The sequence below is a fragment of the Argiope bruennichi genome, chromosome 3 (assembly GCF_947563725.1).
Source record: "Argiope bruennichi chromosome 3, qqArgBrue1.1, whole genome shotgun sequence".
NCBI classification, from domain to species: domain Eukaryota; kingdom Metazoa; phylum Arthropoda; class Arachnida; order Araneae; family Araneidae; genus Argiope; species Argiope bruennichi.
Genome location: NC_079153.1, coordinates 44,562,169 through 44,580,329, shown reverse-complemented (window position 1 = coordinate 44,580,329; position 18,161 = coordinate 44,562,169). Strand labels below are relative to the sequence as shown.

The following is an 18,161-nucleotide window of genomic DNA, read 5'->3' as shown; positions in this document are numbered from 1 at the left end:
TTAAGAAGAGAACACTTTTGAACAATAGCACTTTATTTAAAGTAAACCAAAGACCTCGGTTACTACAAATCAAGCTCTTATATATACATGTAGAATGTTCTAGAACATTCCTAGAACTAACTGAAAAGGAAATGACGTACAAGGATTAAGGAAATTATAATAATTGAATATTCCAGAAACTTCTGGGAGAACTGAAAGGAAAATAAATTAATAAATAACAAATTTTTTCCCGAGGATCGTACCAGCAATCTCTTTGCCCGCAGTCCGATGTCTTATCAACGAGCCACGGAGACATGTGGCTAGCTTCGTTGCAATATTATGCATATATTTGCAACAAGGTATATAATTAAATGTTAAATTTAATACAAACAATTCATTTAATGTTAAATTTGAAGCATTTCAAAATTAACTTCATGGTTCCTTTCCAGAATTTTTATAATCCTTCCAATACTGTGCATTTTATAATTGTACTTCAATTGCTTCACTTCTTTGTGCCTTTTTTATCCCCTTCTTGCTGAAGTGTCCTCTTCTTGGAATGTCAATTATGTGTACGTACACACTAGAAGATTTGTTTTTTAATTTTAACTTTAAAAATCCAGTTTTTTCACAGTAGGTCATTAATATATGTTTAAACTCATTTCAGTGAGAAAAAACCATATTACACTAATTATTAATTAATTAAATAAGATTTAATGAGCTAATTAGCCTATTTTTTGAAACAGGATATCTTAAATTCTAATTTGTACAGATACACAATTCTAGTTGGAAATGATGCCTAATATTAGTCTTCATGTTGTCTGCCTCAAAAAAGTTATAAAAATGTATAGCTTTTTTTAAACAATTTTTTCATCAACGATGAATAGAAAAAGCGAGATTTTTTCTGTAATTTTAACTTTTAAACAGCTATTAAAAATTTATTTGTATAAATATAACTTTTATTGAAGCACAAAACATCCGCTATTTCATACAGATTATTTTGATATATAAATAACTGTATTTGGTTAATTTCTTGTTGAGTTATGATTGTTTGAATGAAGCAACATAGTGGAAAATTATCATTCTTCATAAAATGAGTTTTAAAAACACCATAACTAGAGTTTTTTAAAAAGCACCTCAAGAAAAATAATTATACCTCGAGAAATATTTCGAATATCGACAACATCTTGGTATCGTTTGAAAGCTAAAGGATCAGAGAACATTATTAAGCAATAAAAAAATATTCGTTAATTTGAACGATTTTCGGAGTTTCAAGTGTGTACAGACACCTTAATGCTAAAACCAAAAGGTTAATCTGGTTCTCCTGGGTTTTGGATGAATGAAATGGATTCATCAGATAAAATGAACGCAGATTTAGTGGAATACAATTTCATTAGCATGACAACCCAAATGAATGAATAATATCATGCGAAGCGTGTATCGCTGCAGAAGGCAAGTTCTCTTAGTATAAACAATCCAAAGGCTTGATGCTGAAAATTCGTCCTATTTGCGATAATTGCAAATGTTGTTGCAATCCTATCCCTACTTACATTTTCCCCCTCATGTTCGTTATTAATGCTCTTATTTTTCACCACACTCTTCAACAATAGCAAAGTCTGGAGATCAAGAATCTATGAGTTGAAGAGTTCCTTACGTACCATTGGAAGAAATATTTAGGAAAATTTTCTTTATTTATGCAATGTTAGCAGTTATTTTGTTTACTAAGATTATCAAATGAATGTTTCAATCGCTCAATATGCAAACTAGCCAAATGTTGATAATTATTTATAATCAATAGCAATAACATACAATTTCAAACTTTTGAAAAAATGTGAATATATTAAATTATATAGGATGGAAATTTTAAATTCAATAGAAGAAATTTAGATAACTTTTTTGAGAAATTTAATTAATTTAAGATAAATCGTAAATAAGAATATTGTTTTTGTCTTTAGACTCATCGCTTTCTTAAAGAATTATTTTACTACAACTACAGTGACCATTGCATCACAAACTTTTAAAAGATTTGTATAGTTAACAAGCAGAAGCGAATATAGCAAATTTCACTTATTTATTATTTTTTTCTTTTACAGGACAAAAAGAAAACAACTAAGTAAGTTTGTTTAGAAATATATATATATTTATGTAATGATATTTTAAACTTTCATTTTAATTTAATTAATTTCCAAGGTTTTATCTTAATTTAGCCCATAGTAACTTCATTCTAAAATATTTTCTTATTTCGTCATCCAATTCCACTTTCTCTACTTAATTAATTCAAGAGAAGCTTTATAAAATTGATGAATCAACAAAACACCGACACATTCTCACGTGAAGGGCTAGAAAAATGTCCAATAAGCACATTCTTTTAAAAAGATCCCTATGTTTCCCTTACTTGTGATTGACATGCGTCTGAAATCCCTATCAGAATCTTAATAATATATTAGCACTGTAAAAAAATATTTTCCCTATCAAAATCTCATGTTATATAAGACGAGGAATAATTTATTTCGCTCTTCTTCCCCACTTCTGCTTTTATGCCGCACTGTGACGGACGTGCCTTGTCCGCACCTGCTTGTAAATAATGCGTGATTCTCCAAGATAAAATAAAACGACGTCACGAAATTGAAAGTCGCTTCACTGCATCCTGCTTCACATAAAATAATGCGTATATATATATATATATATATATATATATATATATATATATATATATTACTGCATACATTAATATATGAATTTAAATTTAGAATAAGGCATTTTTATTTTCCTCATATGTTAATTAATGGATTATATATATACATAATTTATACTGTAACCTAAAACCCTGTAACTTTTAACCAAAATTTATGCTTTTTAATAAATAACTTTAACCTTCATATTAAATCTTTAAGGTAGAAAGTTGAGTAATAATATTTAAAATCATTCAACAAAACCGGATTTAGTCACCAATTTTAAACAATTTTAAGAAACGCATAATTTAATCACCTAAGACTTATACTTAAGATATGAGAATATAGAATTCAAACGAACAATATTTAAAAAATAAAAGTCTTACAATTTATTTAGTAAAGAAAGAATATATTTTTTTGCAAACTGAATGAATTAACAGAAATTTCGGTATCATGAAGTTCCATTCGGATCCATTCAATAAAAATGGAGCTAAGAGTATCTGAGTACTATCAGCTTAATTTTAACAATCCTGCATTAGGAATGTGATTAAAATTATAATTAGGGCATTCATATTTTTCCGATTATACAATTTTTTCTAAGAACATTTCACACTTTTGCAAATTTTGCTTTACATTTCCAAATTTTTTATTAAAAGATATTTATTTCAATAACAAAACATTATAAAAAACATATTTTTTTATATTATTATTCTTTCTTTTTATGTGAAGATCGAAATTTTCAAAATTAAGTTTCCTAAATTATGATTTTTTCCACCTAGATGCGAAACAGGCATAGGGATATCTTTCATGAAAACTCAAGTCATGACATTTATTTATTCACAGAAGTATCAGGTTTGTATAACTGAAAAATTGAACTTAATCGATAATTACTTTCTAGGTTAATCGTTAATTACTTCCTTGGTCTTTTACATATAATCAAATACATTCCTTCGACAAAAATAATTAAAATTACCAAATACCACTGAAAATCCAAATATCATAGTATATCTAACCTGTAACATTTAACTTAAAACATTTTTTTAAGATTTAAAAAATATTTTTTTATAAATCATAAATCTTGAAGGAATTTATCTCAAAATCAAGCAACTCAGCTTAAAAATTGCATTAAAATACTGTAAAAGATATTTAGGATGTTTCAAAATAGTGATACGAATTAATTGCTTAATTTTAATTTTTTTTTCTTTTCTGATCCAGAATTATGGCAGTATAAAAATTTCAACGATATATTTTAAATTAAATTAGATCATGTTAAGTATTTTATGTCAGGAAACAAAAAGTGAGTTGTATGCTTTTCAATGAATGAAATAAAAATATAAAGTAAATAAAGGCAGTAGAGATACAGTAAAATAACAAATACTATCTTATAATATTCTTTTTAATTAAATGCATAAAATATTTGCATGCATATAAGTATATATGTGTTTCAGATAAACAGGAAATATTTCAGTACTAAAAAAATGAATGAATGAATGAAAGATAGAAAGTAAGAAAAGAACGCTTTGCATGTTTGAACGTTATATCAAATTCTTAAAAATTAGGAACTTCTGAATCACATAAACAAAGTTTTATCTTTAGAAAAGAAATATCATTTAAATAAATATATTATACTAAAAAATAGTTCTTTCTTCTTCTGTGTACTTAATCAATTAAAGCCATGTGAAACGTGTCTGTCAGTAAATGGAACTTATTGAACATTTAGGAGAATAAGACTGATAAGAAAATTATTAATGGTTTTAATGTATGAGATATTATTTCTTTATGATAAAGTTCAAAAAAAGCGTCTGTTGTCGCTATTTTAAATAATGGAACTCACAGTGTTCCACTAATTAATTCATTTCCCGTTGACATATTCTGTGCTTACTTTTAATCACTTTTATATATCTAATATTTTATAAGAAATGAGAATTAGTTCGCAGAATTTTTCCAAGTTAATTATTTTTAAGATGATTTTGCATATTTATACATAATTAAAGAACATCTGTCCTCTAGATGATTTATTGAAATGGTAAGTGCTTGATTCTCTGAAATAGACAAATTAAAATTAAGGTAAAATCCTTTGATATACGACATATCACTGCCTGTTTGAGAAATAGTAACATTTTAAAATTGCTTTGATTGGCTGTTTTTAACTACTTATTAAAGATTTTCTAAACATTTTTTTTATTTAATGGACATTTATTTTGAATTTTTATTAGTGGTAGTTATTCTTCTGGAGAATGAAAATTTCTGAAATGCTGTTAGGCTTCTCTGAATCTTTGCGAATTATTTGATAAAATTTACAGGTTTCTCTTTATTTATATTTAAATTATCAGATTTAAATACAGAAAAAAAAAGACATTTGTTAATGAGATTCCATGGCCCAAATTTGGTTTTGAACTCGTATTAAATATCCCTCAATCCTTTTTTGTTTCTCTTAAGATTAAATATCTATTCCTAATGTCGAAAGATTGCTCATCGCTGAATCTCAAAATAGCTTTAAGAGGTGCAGCAAAGCAAACAATGCGCATGAAACTATGGTGTCAACAAAAAATTAAAGAAAAAGAAATGGTGTTTCTATATGCTTATTGGTAAGGTTGCCGTGCGTCCCATATACATGTGACGATCACCCTATTTCAGTATTGAGTCCCCTGCTGTTATATATCCTTCTATTTTTTAATAACTGCAATAAGCATCGCTATTGGCCGCATTCAATTTCAATAAGTTTATATATCTAAAAGATTAATTACAGAAAAATAATACCAATTAAAACAGCTAATCCACACTGAAAAAAAATGGCTGAAGGTTGTTTTTTTTTTTTTTGAGAGAGAGAGAGAGAGAAAGAGAGAGGGAGAGATTAAATATATTGGTCATAAATTACGTCTCATTGACCTATGCAAATACGCATTTACCATTCCAGCCAGAAACCAAAGCAAATATAGAAAGAATGTTTTCTCTAATGTAAGCTCAATGGCCGGATGAAGGAAATAGGTTTTTTATGAAGACAACTGAAACAATTTTGATTTGTCAACATATTTTCAAAATGACTTGCCCTCAATTTTATAACTATGTGGAAGAAGAAAATGATATAATTAAGAAAGTAAAATTAATTTTAAAATTGGCTGAGTTAAAAAGGATTACCCTTGCATTCTTTTTTATTATTTTACATCTTGAATTTATTAGATTGCTTAAACTTCCTTTTTTGTCAGAATAAGATACACCAATACCTGCCCATTTATTTCATGTTTTATTAATTTAGCATATTGAAGTCCCATATCGATGATTAACAATTATGGCAACTCTACCAATTATGGGTATAGAAACGCATAGCCCATCTTTAATCTTTGTAAAAAAGGCAGTTAGAGATCTTCATCTTTTATTTTTTGTTATTAGATTCCCTTTCTCTAAAACTATGATTTCTTTTTCCTACACTTCCGGCAATTTATGCATAATTTTTTGTCTTTAGTTCTTTTGCAAATTAATCAATTATACAGCAATAGACTTTTTTTAAAAAAAGAGAGAAATAAACATAAATTGGATTACTAATCTGGCATCTACTCTGGTTGAGAATAAAAAAATTAAACCAAACGTTATATTTTATTTATGAAAATATTAATGTAGCTCAGAAGGTATTAATTCACTTACACTAAAAGCTATCTATGTTTTAAGATATCATTTATTGTATCGCTAGTTTCTGAGTAGACTGCCGTATTTTGAATCATTATTATCATATGATGTCTCACATCTAGCAGTGCTGCTGCGGCACAGATAATGACATGTTTCTTTTTCTTTTCTTTCTCCCCCCCCCCTTTTTGTAAAGCTCTATTATAATAAACTTTTACCCCCTTAGGGAATAGAAGTCTTCGGATACATCGGCGGTATTTTGGGCATGTGGTTAGGCCTTTCCCTGATTGCAGTGTGTGATTTCTTGGAAACCTGTCTGGCAATCATCATCCATGCCTGCAAGAAATGGAAACTTTCCCGGAGGCGCAATAAAAATAACGTCCTGAAAATCAAGTCCAATAAAGAATTCATGTATTATATATAAATATCGATTAGTCTCATAAGCTTTATATTGAAAAGGAAAGCAGAAATTGCGAGTGTATGAGAATTCCACAAATATAGATTTTAAATTATCTCAAATCTGACTATTTTGTTTGCCTCTTTTAAATTGCAATTAAACTGTAATAGCTGGGTAATTAAAAAATGTGTAATGTGTATATTAACTACTTATAAAATCTGTCATTTTTCCGCTTCAGAGTATTTACAGTACACTTCCGAATATCCAGCTTAATGTGGAGAAAGAACTGGTTGGATAATAAAAAAGCCAGATAGGCCGGAGTTCTAGGAATTCATTTCTTTGTATACCAATACCAGAAGACAAAGTTTTTGTCCGAAACGCATTATTACAATATGTATTTTCTTACTTCTATTGAGTACTAAACCCTCCATTTATCTCAATGTGAACGCAACCGCGGCCCGGTGAATCATAGAAGCAATTGTCGGTAACATGTCGAGTTAAAATAGAAGGTTCTGTACTGGCAGTTTATATATGCTTATATACTTTACTGCACGTTTCAAGAATTTATTAGAGTAAAAATAAGTTAAAAGATATGAACTGTTCACACTTTAAAATAAGTTCTGAAATGCCCAATTTAAATGCAGCAGACATAAACAAAACATTAACGTAAATCGTAGGCCTAATTCTTAAGAAAATCGGCTCAAATTGCTTTTATTAAACACTACTAAATGATTACACAGATATGAAAAGGTAACCGTAAGATAAGAATCAAAGCTGACAGTTTTAAGATTTTGAAAAAGTCTTTAATAGATGACTTAATAAACGCTTTGCCTTCCTCATTTAATTACGAGAAAAGAAAATTAAGCCTGGATAGTCGCGAACCGGATACTTGAGAATGTACTGTATATGAATATAACCTGGTCAGAAGAATACAAATGTTCCTAAAGTCAAGGCAGTTAGCAAAGCCGCAAATAATTTCACGTCGTATTATAAGGAAAGTTTCGGAAAATGTGCAATCGAAATAGGATTTTGATTCGTCATTTCTTCATCTTTTTCTGAGTTTTCAGTACGGTAACTTTAGTAATCCTCAGTCGTTTTCGAATAAAAGCTCTTTGCCACTGCTGATAATTACTGCCACATATTATTTTACTATCTCTGTTTTAAATGAAATTAAAGTATTTTTTGAACTTCTTCTGAGTCTTCTAAGTGAATTTCAAATCATTTAAAAGTCAGCTAACCTAAAATGGCCTCAATACCGTCAATGGAGACTAAAAAACCACATTGTGTAACTTGGAAAATCTAAGCTATAATGAATATTTCTTTATCTGAACTTCCGCTAGGTTTGAGACTCAATTTCAATGGAGATCATCTGCGGATATGAGCTTCGCTCTCATTAAATCCATCCCCGATTAGCATATGATATTGCACGATATTCTCACGATGTTGCTCGATGTTCTGAATGCCAGCCAATGTCGGGAAGATATCGTAGCAATGTTGATCGGCATTTTGTGCTAATAGGGACGACTTAAATATGTTCTATCTGATGTGATGTGAAAGTTTGCAGGAAAAACTTCAAGTTCAAGCTGGCAATTCCTCAATATATGACTACGATTTAAAATTAAGTAGTACTTCAGCAAAATAGCTCTGTTGTGATAAGTTGTTTAAAATAAATTTCTCCAAACTATAGAATCGTACTGCGCATTGTATGAATGACAATAGCATGAAACTTGGACAACAAGAACTTCAGATCATAAAAGAACTTCAGATCAGAGTAGTTGCTGATAGATAGCGATAAAATGTGCTACATAATTTTTATATAAGTCCAGCCATTTTGATTTGCAAAACAATATATTCCACAACGAAACACAATAAATTCGTATTGATTCCTTGAAGATGTCGAATATTGTTGTCTTTCAGATGTGATATTGTTGTGGGTTGTTGTCCAAATTTCTAGTAGTCTATTGAGAATCATTTTGTAGAACATGTAGAAGTTTTTTCAAGCTGCAGCGCCATCTATCAGAGACTTCTTGTACTATTTTTTTCAATAAATCATGAGTGTATATCTAGAGATCTGTCATCCAGATTACATGCCATTATGACTCATACAACGTCCTACACCACCTCTGAGGTGAGGTAATATAATTTTGGGCTATCCCGTAGCCTAAAAGGGGGACAATAATCAAATTAAATTCAATTTCAGTTTAAAGTTACCAAGTTAATGCTATTTTCTTTGCAAAAAGAAGAATTATAATACATCAAAATTTTCCTCGACACAACTCAACTTTTAACTCAATTTCCTGTAAAGTTCATTTGAAATTCTACAACAGCAATACTACTTTGTGCAAATACAGACTTTGCTAAGAATGATTTATTTAATGATCGATTCCCCTTTATATTGAGATGAAGAAGAAAATATATTGCAATTTTCGAATTTTAAAGTGATATTTTCGGTAAATTTTTTCCAATAAAAATGTTTCGATAAACAATTAAATCTATTTTCGATTCTCTACGAAAGAAAATCCGATGGATTCGAATCCAGATATATTCAATTAAAATATTATTAATTAATGCATTCTGCTACTGTTTCGTAAAAATAAAGAGTTACAGATTCTATCAATTTAAATTGTAATTTTATTTATTTATTTATTTATTTTGCACCATGACATAATAAAATTTAGTTGTATAAAAAAATTAAGCTACTGCTACTGTTTTGTAAATATAAAGGGTTACTTTCAGATTCTATCAATTTATATTTTAATTTTTTTTTTTTTTTTTTTTTTTTGCATCATGACATAATAAAATTTAGTTGTATAAAAAAATTAAGTAAAATTTTAAGTCAATTTTTTAATATTTTGCATTTAATTTGGACAGTTCGTATTTAAAATATTTTGTCCTTCATTTGCTTTCACCATTTAATAAAGTCCCCTGCTTTATACTTTTTGGATTTTAAAATAATATTTCAAATGAATATATTAAAATAAAAATTAACTGATTAAGAATGATCTTGTAAAGAATTTTCTTGTGTAATTTTTGAAATATAGTCATCCTAAGCTTTGATAATACTAATTATGGAAGATCGTTACATTAACACTAATCCCTAATAAAAGTAGAATCAGTGATGGATTTAGACATTTTATGACTGCAGGAAGTGCACTTTATATCCCGCTTTTAATAAATTAGTCAATTTATTTCAGATTTTAAATCATTTTTAAAGTCATCAACATGTTAAGGATTTATTTTAATTCTTTATTTGAGCAACTTTGTGAAAATATCTTTTATTATTTGCTTAAGTATTAGGATTATGTATCCACATTTGTATACAAAGTAATTGAAGTAACCCTTTAGTTTGTTTCAATACTATAATAACAAAGTGAAAGTTATAAAACATATAAGAATCTCAGCTATTAGATTTGGAATGTGTTAATTTTGTTCTAACACTTTATAACATATAAATTTTGTAATCTTTAAAATTTCTTTTATTTGGTAACTAGATTCATAAATTTTTAATAGACCTCTTTCAGCCCAGTGGCCACAGGAAGCTGTCTAGATAGAAATCTCCCACTAAATAGTTACCTTTATTTCTACTCCATACCGAGGAAAACACAGGCAGGTAGAGATGCATAATCCACGATTTTTTGAATAGCAAATAATATTGCTATTGTTATTTTTAAATATGCGTTCCAAATATCTGTTATTTCAATCATATTATTAATTAAAAATTATTACTTAATATTAAATATAAAATTTATTCATTGTAATTAATACTTAATTTACTAATTTAATTAACGTGTGATTGAATTAATTTATCTGTTTCAGCTTACTTCTTAAATTTTTTTTTTTTCTCAAAACTATTTATTTAATTTATTTATTTATTAGAGTGAACCATTTTCTGGAAAAGATGAGTTAAAAATATATATCATTTCTTTAAAATGTTTACTTTAGTCCTATATTCTACCAATAGATGGCGCCAGCAGTAAACAGAGTACATGTAATCAAAGTCAGTCATGTCACGTGCAATTTAAAATGATCTGTATGGAATAGTGCATCATCAAATACGAATATCGGTCACTCCCGTAAAGTGGAGCGGTGACTTCGCACTTTCCGGTGAAATCACCGCTCCGATAAATTTCAGTGATATGCAATTCAATGGTACGATAGGATAATTCCAATAACCGGTCCGTTCACTTTTCAATCCAATCACAGATTTATTTCGAGAGCTTCCATTGGACAGATCGTATCGATTGTTACTTTCCAGTGAAGTCCCCTCTCCGGCAAATTTCAGTGATATCGTATCGATTGTTACTTTCTATCGTAATCCAAAACCTAGAATCGAAATATCATCAGTAAGATCTTATCAAGGATTTGAATCACACCCCTCTTTGAAAAGCATTGATCACTTGTATTTGTGATTTTTTGATATTGGTTACGTAATAACCGTTCTGAAAATATTCGTCATCCCTACAGGCAGATGCTTTTCAAGAGACGGTCGAAGTATAAAGTGTGACATTGTCTGAAGTTAAAAATTGTTGCAGTAATCAATAGCAGAAGAACACTCCGTTGTTCTTAAATTCTTCAAAATCATGAACACCAGCATCATACATAAATATTTCTCTAATTGTAATCTACATTTAATCAACAAGAATGATTGTTGATTTGTGCACTCATAATTATGCATTGAATTAAAACTATTAATCAATGTAATATAATCCTTTTAATACTATAAAATTTTACGTTAATTTTCTACTACCAAGGCCCATAATAGATATCTGTATTAGGGTTACTTTTCCATTTCTGACCACCCTCACGGCATAGAGTTGTAAAAATATAATCATTTCAGATATATGAACATGTGTAAAATAAAAATAAAAATGTATTATTGTGAATTAGGTTTTGATAACAATTTCGAATTTACATGAATTTTTTTAACCCTATACTCTGTTTGTCGGTAGAATTTAGATGCCTTTTACTTAACTATGTCGATACTGAAAAGCCCAAACACCAATTCAGCGAAATTATAACTGGCGCCTGAGACGCCTGGATATACTGTGAAATCCCCTCCCTGTTTCGTTAATTGTGATTTCCTGAATACCTGAGGCACATGCTTAGTTCGTTAGAAAAGTTCGCCAAATGGATATGGAGGGCTTAGAGGTTTCCTGAGTATTTTCAAAATTATGTGCGAGCATATATTTGTTTAATGGCCATCAGTAAGTGAAGTCCTTCTTTTGTACATCAAAATCTTAAGAACGCGGGCTGTCATGAGAGTTTTTAAGGGGGTAGGAAATTTTTCTTATCTTTGAAAGAGAAACATGGGCTTTCTCGCGTTCTAAAATTCATGAACTCGAATTATCCTAGGAATAAGAGAGTTATAAAAAGAAAAATACTGTTTAAATCTAGTTCTTAGAGGAAAAATGAAATTAAGGGTCATTGAAGTTCATAAGTCATTCATGGGGGAATGATAACTTTAATTACACATTTATGGATGATATTTTATATATTTATCTATTGCTGAAATATAACGAAACTAATATTTAAATTTTTTAAAAAAAATTTGCTTTGTTTTACTAATAATCACACTTTTAATAATAATTTTTTCGCGTGTATTGTTTTTTAATCAGTAATTTAATAACCAAACATAAAAAGTTGAAATAGTCGGCAATATTTACTCAAATTACTACTTTGAAATGTTTTATATCTGAATCAAATGTTCCAAATAATCCTATAATCTCGCCACTTTTCTTTAATTATCAGTACGTCGTTTATATATTTTAAAAAAAATTGGGAATGGATTTGATTTTAATCAAAATTTAGTTTTTGAAAAATTCAGTGTCCCAAACTTTACAATATATAGAAGATGCTTATTTAAACATGATTGATATGAATTAATCAAGCAAAAAAAAAGTGAGAACTAAAAATAAAAAAAGTTTATTTATTTATTTTTTATTGTCGCAAGTGCCTAATTCTTGTAAATATAGCAACCATGTAAAGTGTTTACACATTCCATGCAATTAAAAAACGCATTCATAGATGGCGCCAGTGAAATATATTCCTTAATAATGTCAATGCTGACAGTGCCATTATTACCTTTTTAACTATTATTATTTTTTTAGTGAAATAGGAAACCCAGTGAGTGTCAAAATTGCCGGAAACATACTTCTCTCTCCTAACGAAACTTACGATTTAGTACATACTAAATTTTCTATTTCTAGTTTTCAAATACTAAGGGTATTGCAAAATATATTAACTAGGACATTTTTTTTATATAAATATATTTTTATATTCAAAACATATTTTTGAAGAAAAATGTATGCAAAATATATGCTTCAAAAAGATATGCAAAATATATTTTTGAAGGATAATTGATAATTAACTTTCCTGATGGGATTTTTGTTTATTTTATTTAGTTATTAATTTTTCTGATTTTTTTTTTCAATACTTCTTCATCTCATTGTGAGTTTCAGTTCTAAGTCGTCTTGAAATAAAGTTTTAAAAATATATTATTACTTTATTGATTATCTAGAATAAAAAAAACAATAAAAAACAAAAACAATGACACAAAAATGCTTCTTTGAAAACTGATAATGACTAGAAAAGTTCTGAAGAATTAACATTGACTTAATGTTAAAAAAAAATAAGCAGTCGTACTCAAAGTATATAAATTGTGTAAAAGTTTCTTCATTTATATGAGTATGGGTGAAAAAATGTCACTCAACAAACGAGTAAAGGACTTTGATCTATTTCACATAGACAGAGACAAGTATCATCCGATCACAGCCTTGACCAAACTGTTGAATTTTAGAATATGATCTCGATGACTAAGCATTCCGCAAAGAATAGTACCTCACGTTTCCGTGACACTGTAACTGAAATCGTATCACCCACAATATGGTATTTACGTCTGCATATATTTTGTTTTGTCTGGTATTATTGAACTGTTGATCACGCATCCTTGTGAAAATATGTTAGTTATGAAATGAAAAATAAAAAAAGCCCTCCGGTTATTTTGATTTATCAGTTCCATCGACGTTTGAAAACCGGAATTGTATAGAGTGACTAGAAATTTTAAAATAAAATATGAAGCTGTTAATGTTTCACATATTTTCTAGACATTCTATTCAATAACTGACTGTCAAAATATGGAATGCTTTACCAATTCGTTTCGAATATCATATTCATTTTCCTGCACGTATTTTAAACAAGGTATTTTTAATGGCACACTTTTACTATTTTTATCTAATTTGTAATTCTGTAGAATGTATGCCTTTTAAATAAAAGTCTTAGCATGTTCTTCTTTTCATACTTTGAATAATAGTATTTGCCATTCTATAAAAATGTTTAAATACTATACAGTACATCTCAAAATTATACAGCCTGAGTAAAAACTTTAAGGCCAGTAAAAATTTTTGAGAAAATGGAAACATATAAATTGAGGAATTCAAATACCATTTGATTGATAATAATTGAGCTTAAATAAAAGTAAAAAACGTAGAAAAATTAATTTGCAAATATTTTATTATTAGAAAATATTACAGAACACACAGATGAATATTTGAGCCTGAGTAAAAACTTTAAGGCCAACATAGAAAATAACATATAAGAAAAAAATTAAAAATTCTTAGAAGGTTGTGTAGGAGCCATTTCTTCGAATTACTTCAAATATTCTTGTTTTCATGGACGAAACGAGTTTTTGACAAAGGGTGGGGTCGGTTTTATACCATTCATCTTCGATAGTAGATTTCAGCTTTGTTGTTGATGTAAAGTGTCTTCCATTTGCATAAACTCTTCTTGCTAAGTCACCCCAAAGGTTCTCGATTGGGTTGAGGGCAGGTGATCTAGCTGGCCATTTCACAGTTTCAACATTGTTGACTTGGAACCAATTTTTTGTGTCGTTACTCGAATGAATCGATGCATTGTCTTGCTGATATTTCCAATTTTCTCCAGAAGATATTCAGCATTTGGCAAAAGATGATTTGTTAGGACATTTTGGTATCCTTGTGAATTCATTCTACCTGAAACGAATGCAATTGAGCCCACACCATTGTAAGCAAAACAGCCCCAAGTCATGACAGACCCTCCACCTAATTGGCGCTCGGAGAATATTTCTTTTTCATTTCTTATATCATGCCAGTAGAAATTCCACCCATCTGGTCCATCCAAATTCCATTTTTTTTTTCGTCAGAAAAAATAATTTCTATCCATTGGTTGTCCCAGGTCATGACTTTCTGGCCAAAGTTCAAACGCTCTATTTTGTGTCTCTGCAGTAACTGAGGCTTAGTCAATTTTGCTGTATAAGTGAACCTTCCAGACCTTCTAATTGTGTTATAAATCGCTTTTTGACAAACTTTTAAACTTGTCGTCAGAATCAGTTTCCTGGTTGAGTACTTTCCAGTAGACGCAAGTTGGCAAACTCTTCTTTCATCACGCGAGGACAAAGCTTTAGGTCTTCCCCCAGTATTCTTTTTACCATAATTGTCTTTCAATTTTAAAAAATTGTTTACTACAGTCTTTGATCTTCCTATCTTTATCGCAATAGCACGACTACTCATTCCTGTTGAAGACAAAGCTTCGATATGTCCTCTTTCACGATCAGTTAACTTCTTACCCTTCGCCCTCTTCACAAAGATCACCAATACTTCGAAGCAACGTATGACAAATATGAAAATTGCAGCGTTGTCACAAGCTTACAAGTTGCAATGGTAATTACACGATTATATTATATTTATTTTTAAAAAAATGACTGATGGCCTTAAAGTTTTTACTCAGGCAAAAATACTAACTTTTTAAATAACCACATGTTTCTCATAATTATGTATTTACAAATTATGTTTATGGCATTTATTTCTTATCAATGAATTTAATAATTAATATTATTTGAATCCCTTTTATTTCATTTTACACTTTCTCAAAAATTTTTACTGGCCTTAAAGTTTTTACTCAGGCTGTATGGTTGAGATAGCAAAGTCAAAAAATGGCGTTGCAATCACAAAAAAATTGCCAGCATACAGAATTATAACATAAATGTATTGCAATATAGAAAATTATGCCTATATCATTTTTTTTGTAAAAAAAAAATCAAAATGCGTTTCAAAAATATATGGATAATGAAAAATTTCGCTTTTATAATCATTGCATGAAAGAAAATTCTTGATCTGCCTTCTCTTCATGACTTAACTATTTCGAAATATAAATTCACGGCTCATTCTTCGATTTGCGAATAGTTTTAAAAATTGCCTCACACCATTGAGTTCTCTGCAACCGATATAACTAAAATTTGGCGTTTAAGGACACAAATTAAAGTTTATGATACTACTAAACAAACGAACCGTAGCTGATCTGAAATTTATGAAATTTTATAGAAAAGTAACAATGCGATTACAAAATTGGTTTCAGGTCGTCCAAGAACGATATTTCAGCGACAAGTTAAAAATATTTTGCAAGCAGTTTCAAAGTAAAAGAAAAAAACATATTTGTGAAATTGCGAGGAATTTAGCGTTTCCTTTTTCGAGATTTAATATTCACTGTCGCATACGGGCAAAATTTCAATACCATATTTCATAATTTTGTCTACACTGACTCCCATTAAAATATAGCTCAGATATGAGGATAAGAAATTTCCAGCATGGTGGTTGGTTCTCGCCACCCGATTGGGCACAGAAATGGTGTGGGATCGACTACCCCCTACCGATGACGGGACATGTTTCACACGGGGTGATGGTCCTTAGGACTCAATCTTAGTTTCCGCCAATGCTCTTCGCAGTAGTACGGTCATATAGATTTCATTCGTGTGTCTCAAGGCAAGAAGTCGGGATAATTAGTGTAGGATTATTTAAGTTGAAAGTGCATCATGGGAAGACACGCATTGTTTTGGGCTAAGAAAAAGGATGAATGATTAAATGTGGCTTCAGTGCCGAAAAAAACATTCAGTTTAGATGGTTCGGATGATTGAGCATACTGTTGGCATGATCTGCGACAAGAAAATCACGAACTCTTGAATCGATAATGAGGAAGGGATTCTCTCTTAATGTGGGAGTTCTGTTCAAAGGAACAATATTCCTTTACTAAATGGCAGAGAGTTCTTTGAGAATTCTCAAAATGTCTTCAACAACCATCTACTTGCAAACGGAAACATCTTAGCAAGAGTAAACTGGTAATACCTATAGAACAATGCCATTTACGCACAATAACATAATTTATGCACAATCAAGCGATTGTTGTAAATTGGTCATGCATAGGTCCAGACCTGAATCTAATAGAAAAACTTTGGAAAGTACTTGCACGAGAGTGAATGCCTATGGTCCTCAGTCTCTACCTGTTACTTTAATTCCTCACACTCCAGAGAGTCAGGAATTAAAGCAACAAGTAGAGTATTTGATTCTCATTAAAGCCATACATCCTCTAAACATTAATTTGAAGCAGGCCTAATTTGATTTTCAAGATAATTCAAAGGAATAAATCTAAAATTTGAATTTAAACACAAAATACCTGAAAAGTCTCTATATTTGTGGAGACATTTATTTTTTTTACAAAAAGTCTATGAAATTTATGTGATTTTTTGGTTGTAAGTTCATTTATGTTATGATTCCATATCCTTATTATCGTTTCGAGATTATTGTGTCATCTTTTGAACTGCTTGTTATATTAAAAATATCGCTAATCCATATGATTGTAAGAAACCCTGAATTGTGAAAGTATCTGAGAAAAGTATATAAAGCATTAGAAAAATTACCACATTCCATTCTTTGCTTTAAAATGCCTAGATTTTCTAAGGAATGCCAGCAGTATATTTAAAAAGTTGCAGCAAACTTTTTTGCAGGTTGATATTTAATATTATTTAACATTATCTTCTAAAATCATTTTATTTCATCATAAAATACTACGTATTATTTTTAATTTGTGAAATGAAGATTACAATTATTAATGTTTATATTATTACGGAAAAAACTATTAAGTAGGAATAATGAATAGAGAAATTGCAGCCTTTCAATAACATACAAAAAAATCATGTAATTTTCGGTTAGAATTTGTGTTCTCTGTAACCGCTTTCTCCACTTAATTACATTTTAATGGTCAATTCTTTGTCGCGTTTAATTGTGAAATTTTAAAGCTTATTCTAATCAAAGTGCTGTTTAATTGGATGCAAAGAAAAAGCTTCTAAGTAGAGCCTAGTATCTTTTCATAGAGTTTCATATTATATTTATATCAATTTTAAATTAATTTAAAATTTAATAGCTGGGATCATTCTTCAATCTTGATGTTATAACTCAGTAATAACTGTTATAACATGATTCCAGCGAAAAATTTATTTTTACCATTAAGTTTTCAAAGACATTAAAGTCATATGATTTTAGTAGTCTTACATATGATCTGTTCATTATGCGCATGAACTTTCCAAATGGAAATCAGTTCTATGACATTAGAATGCCGTTAGAAATGAAATTATTCGATTCATTTATCTTCAAACTTTCACGGTTTTTCAACCTCATTTTATTTTCTATCTT

At 29.3% G+C, this 18,161-nt stretch overlaps 1 protein-coding gene across 1 annotated transcript in view; it reads left to right on the top strand.

Moving 5' to 3' along the window:
• The window catches only part of LOC129962818 (uncharacterized), a 29,444-nt gene extending 26,562 nt beyond the window's left edge, over positions 1-2,882 (top strand). The window contains exon 9 of the mRNA XM_056076817.1: positions 2,871-2,882. Coding sequence (XP_055932792.1) covers positions 2,871-2,882 — 12 coding nt within the window. The remainder of the gene's footprint in view (positions 1-2,870) is intronic.
• The last annotated feature ends 15,279 nt before the right edge of the window (positions 2,883-18,161 follow it).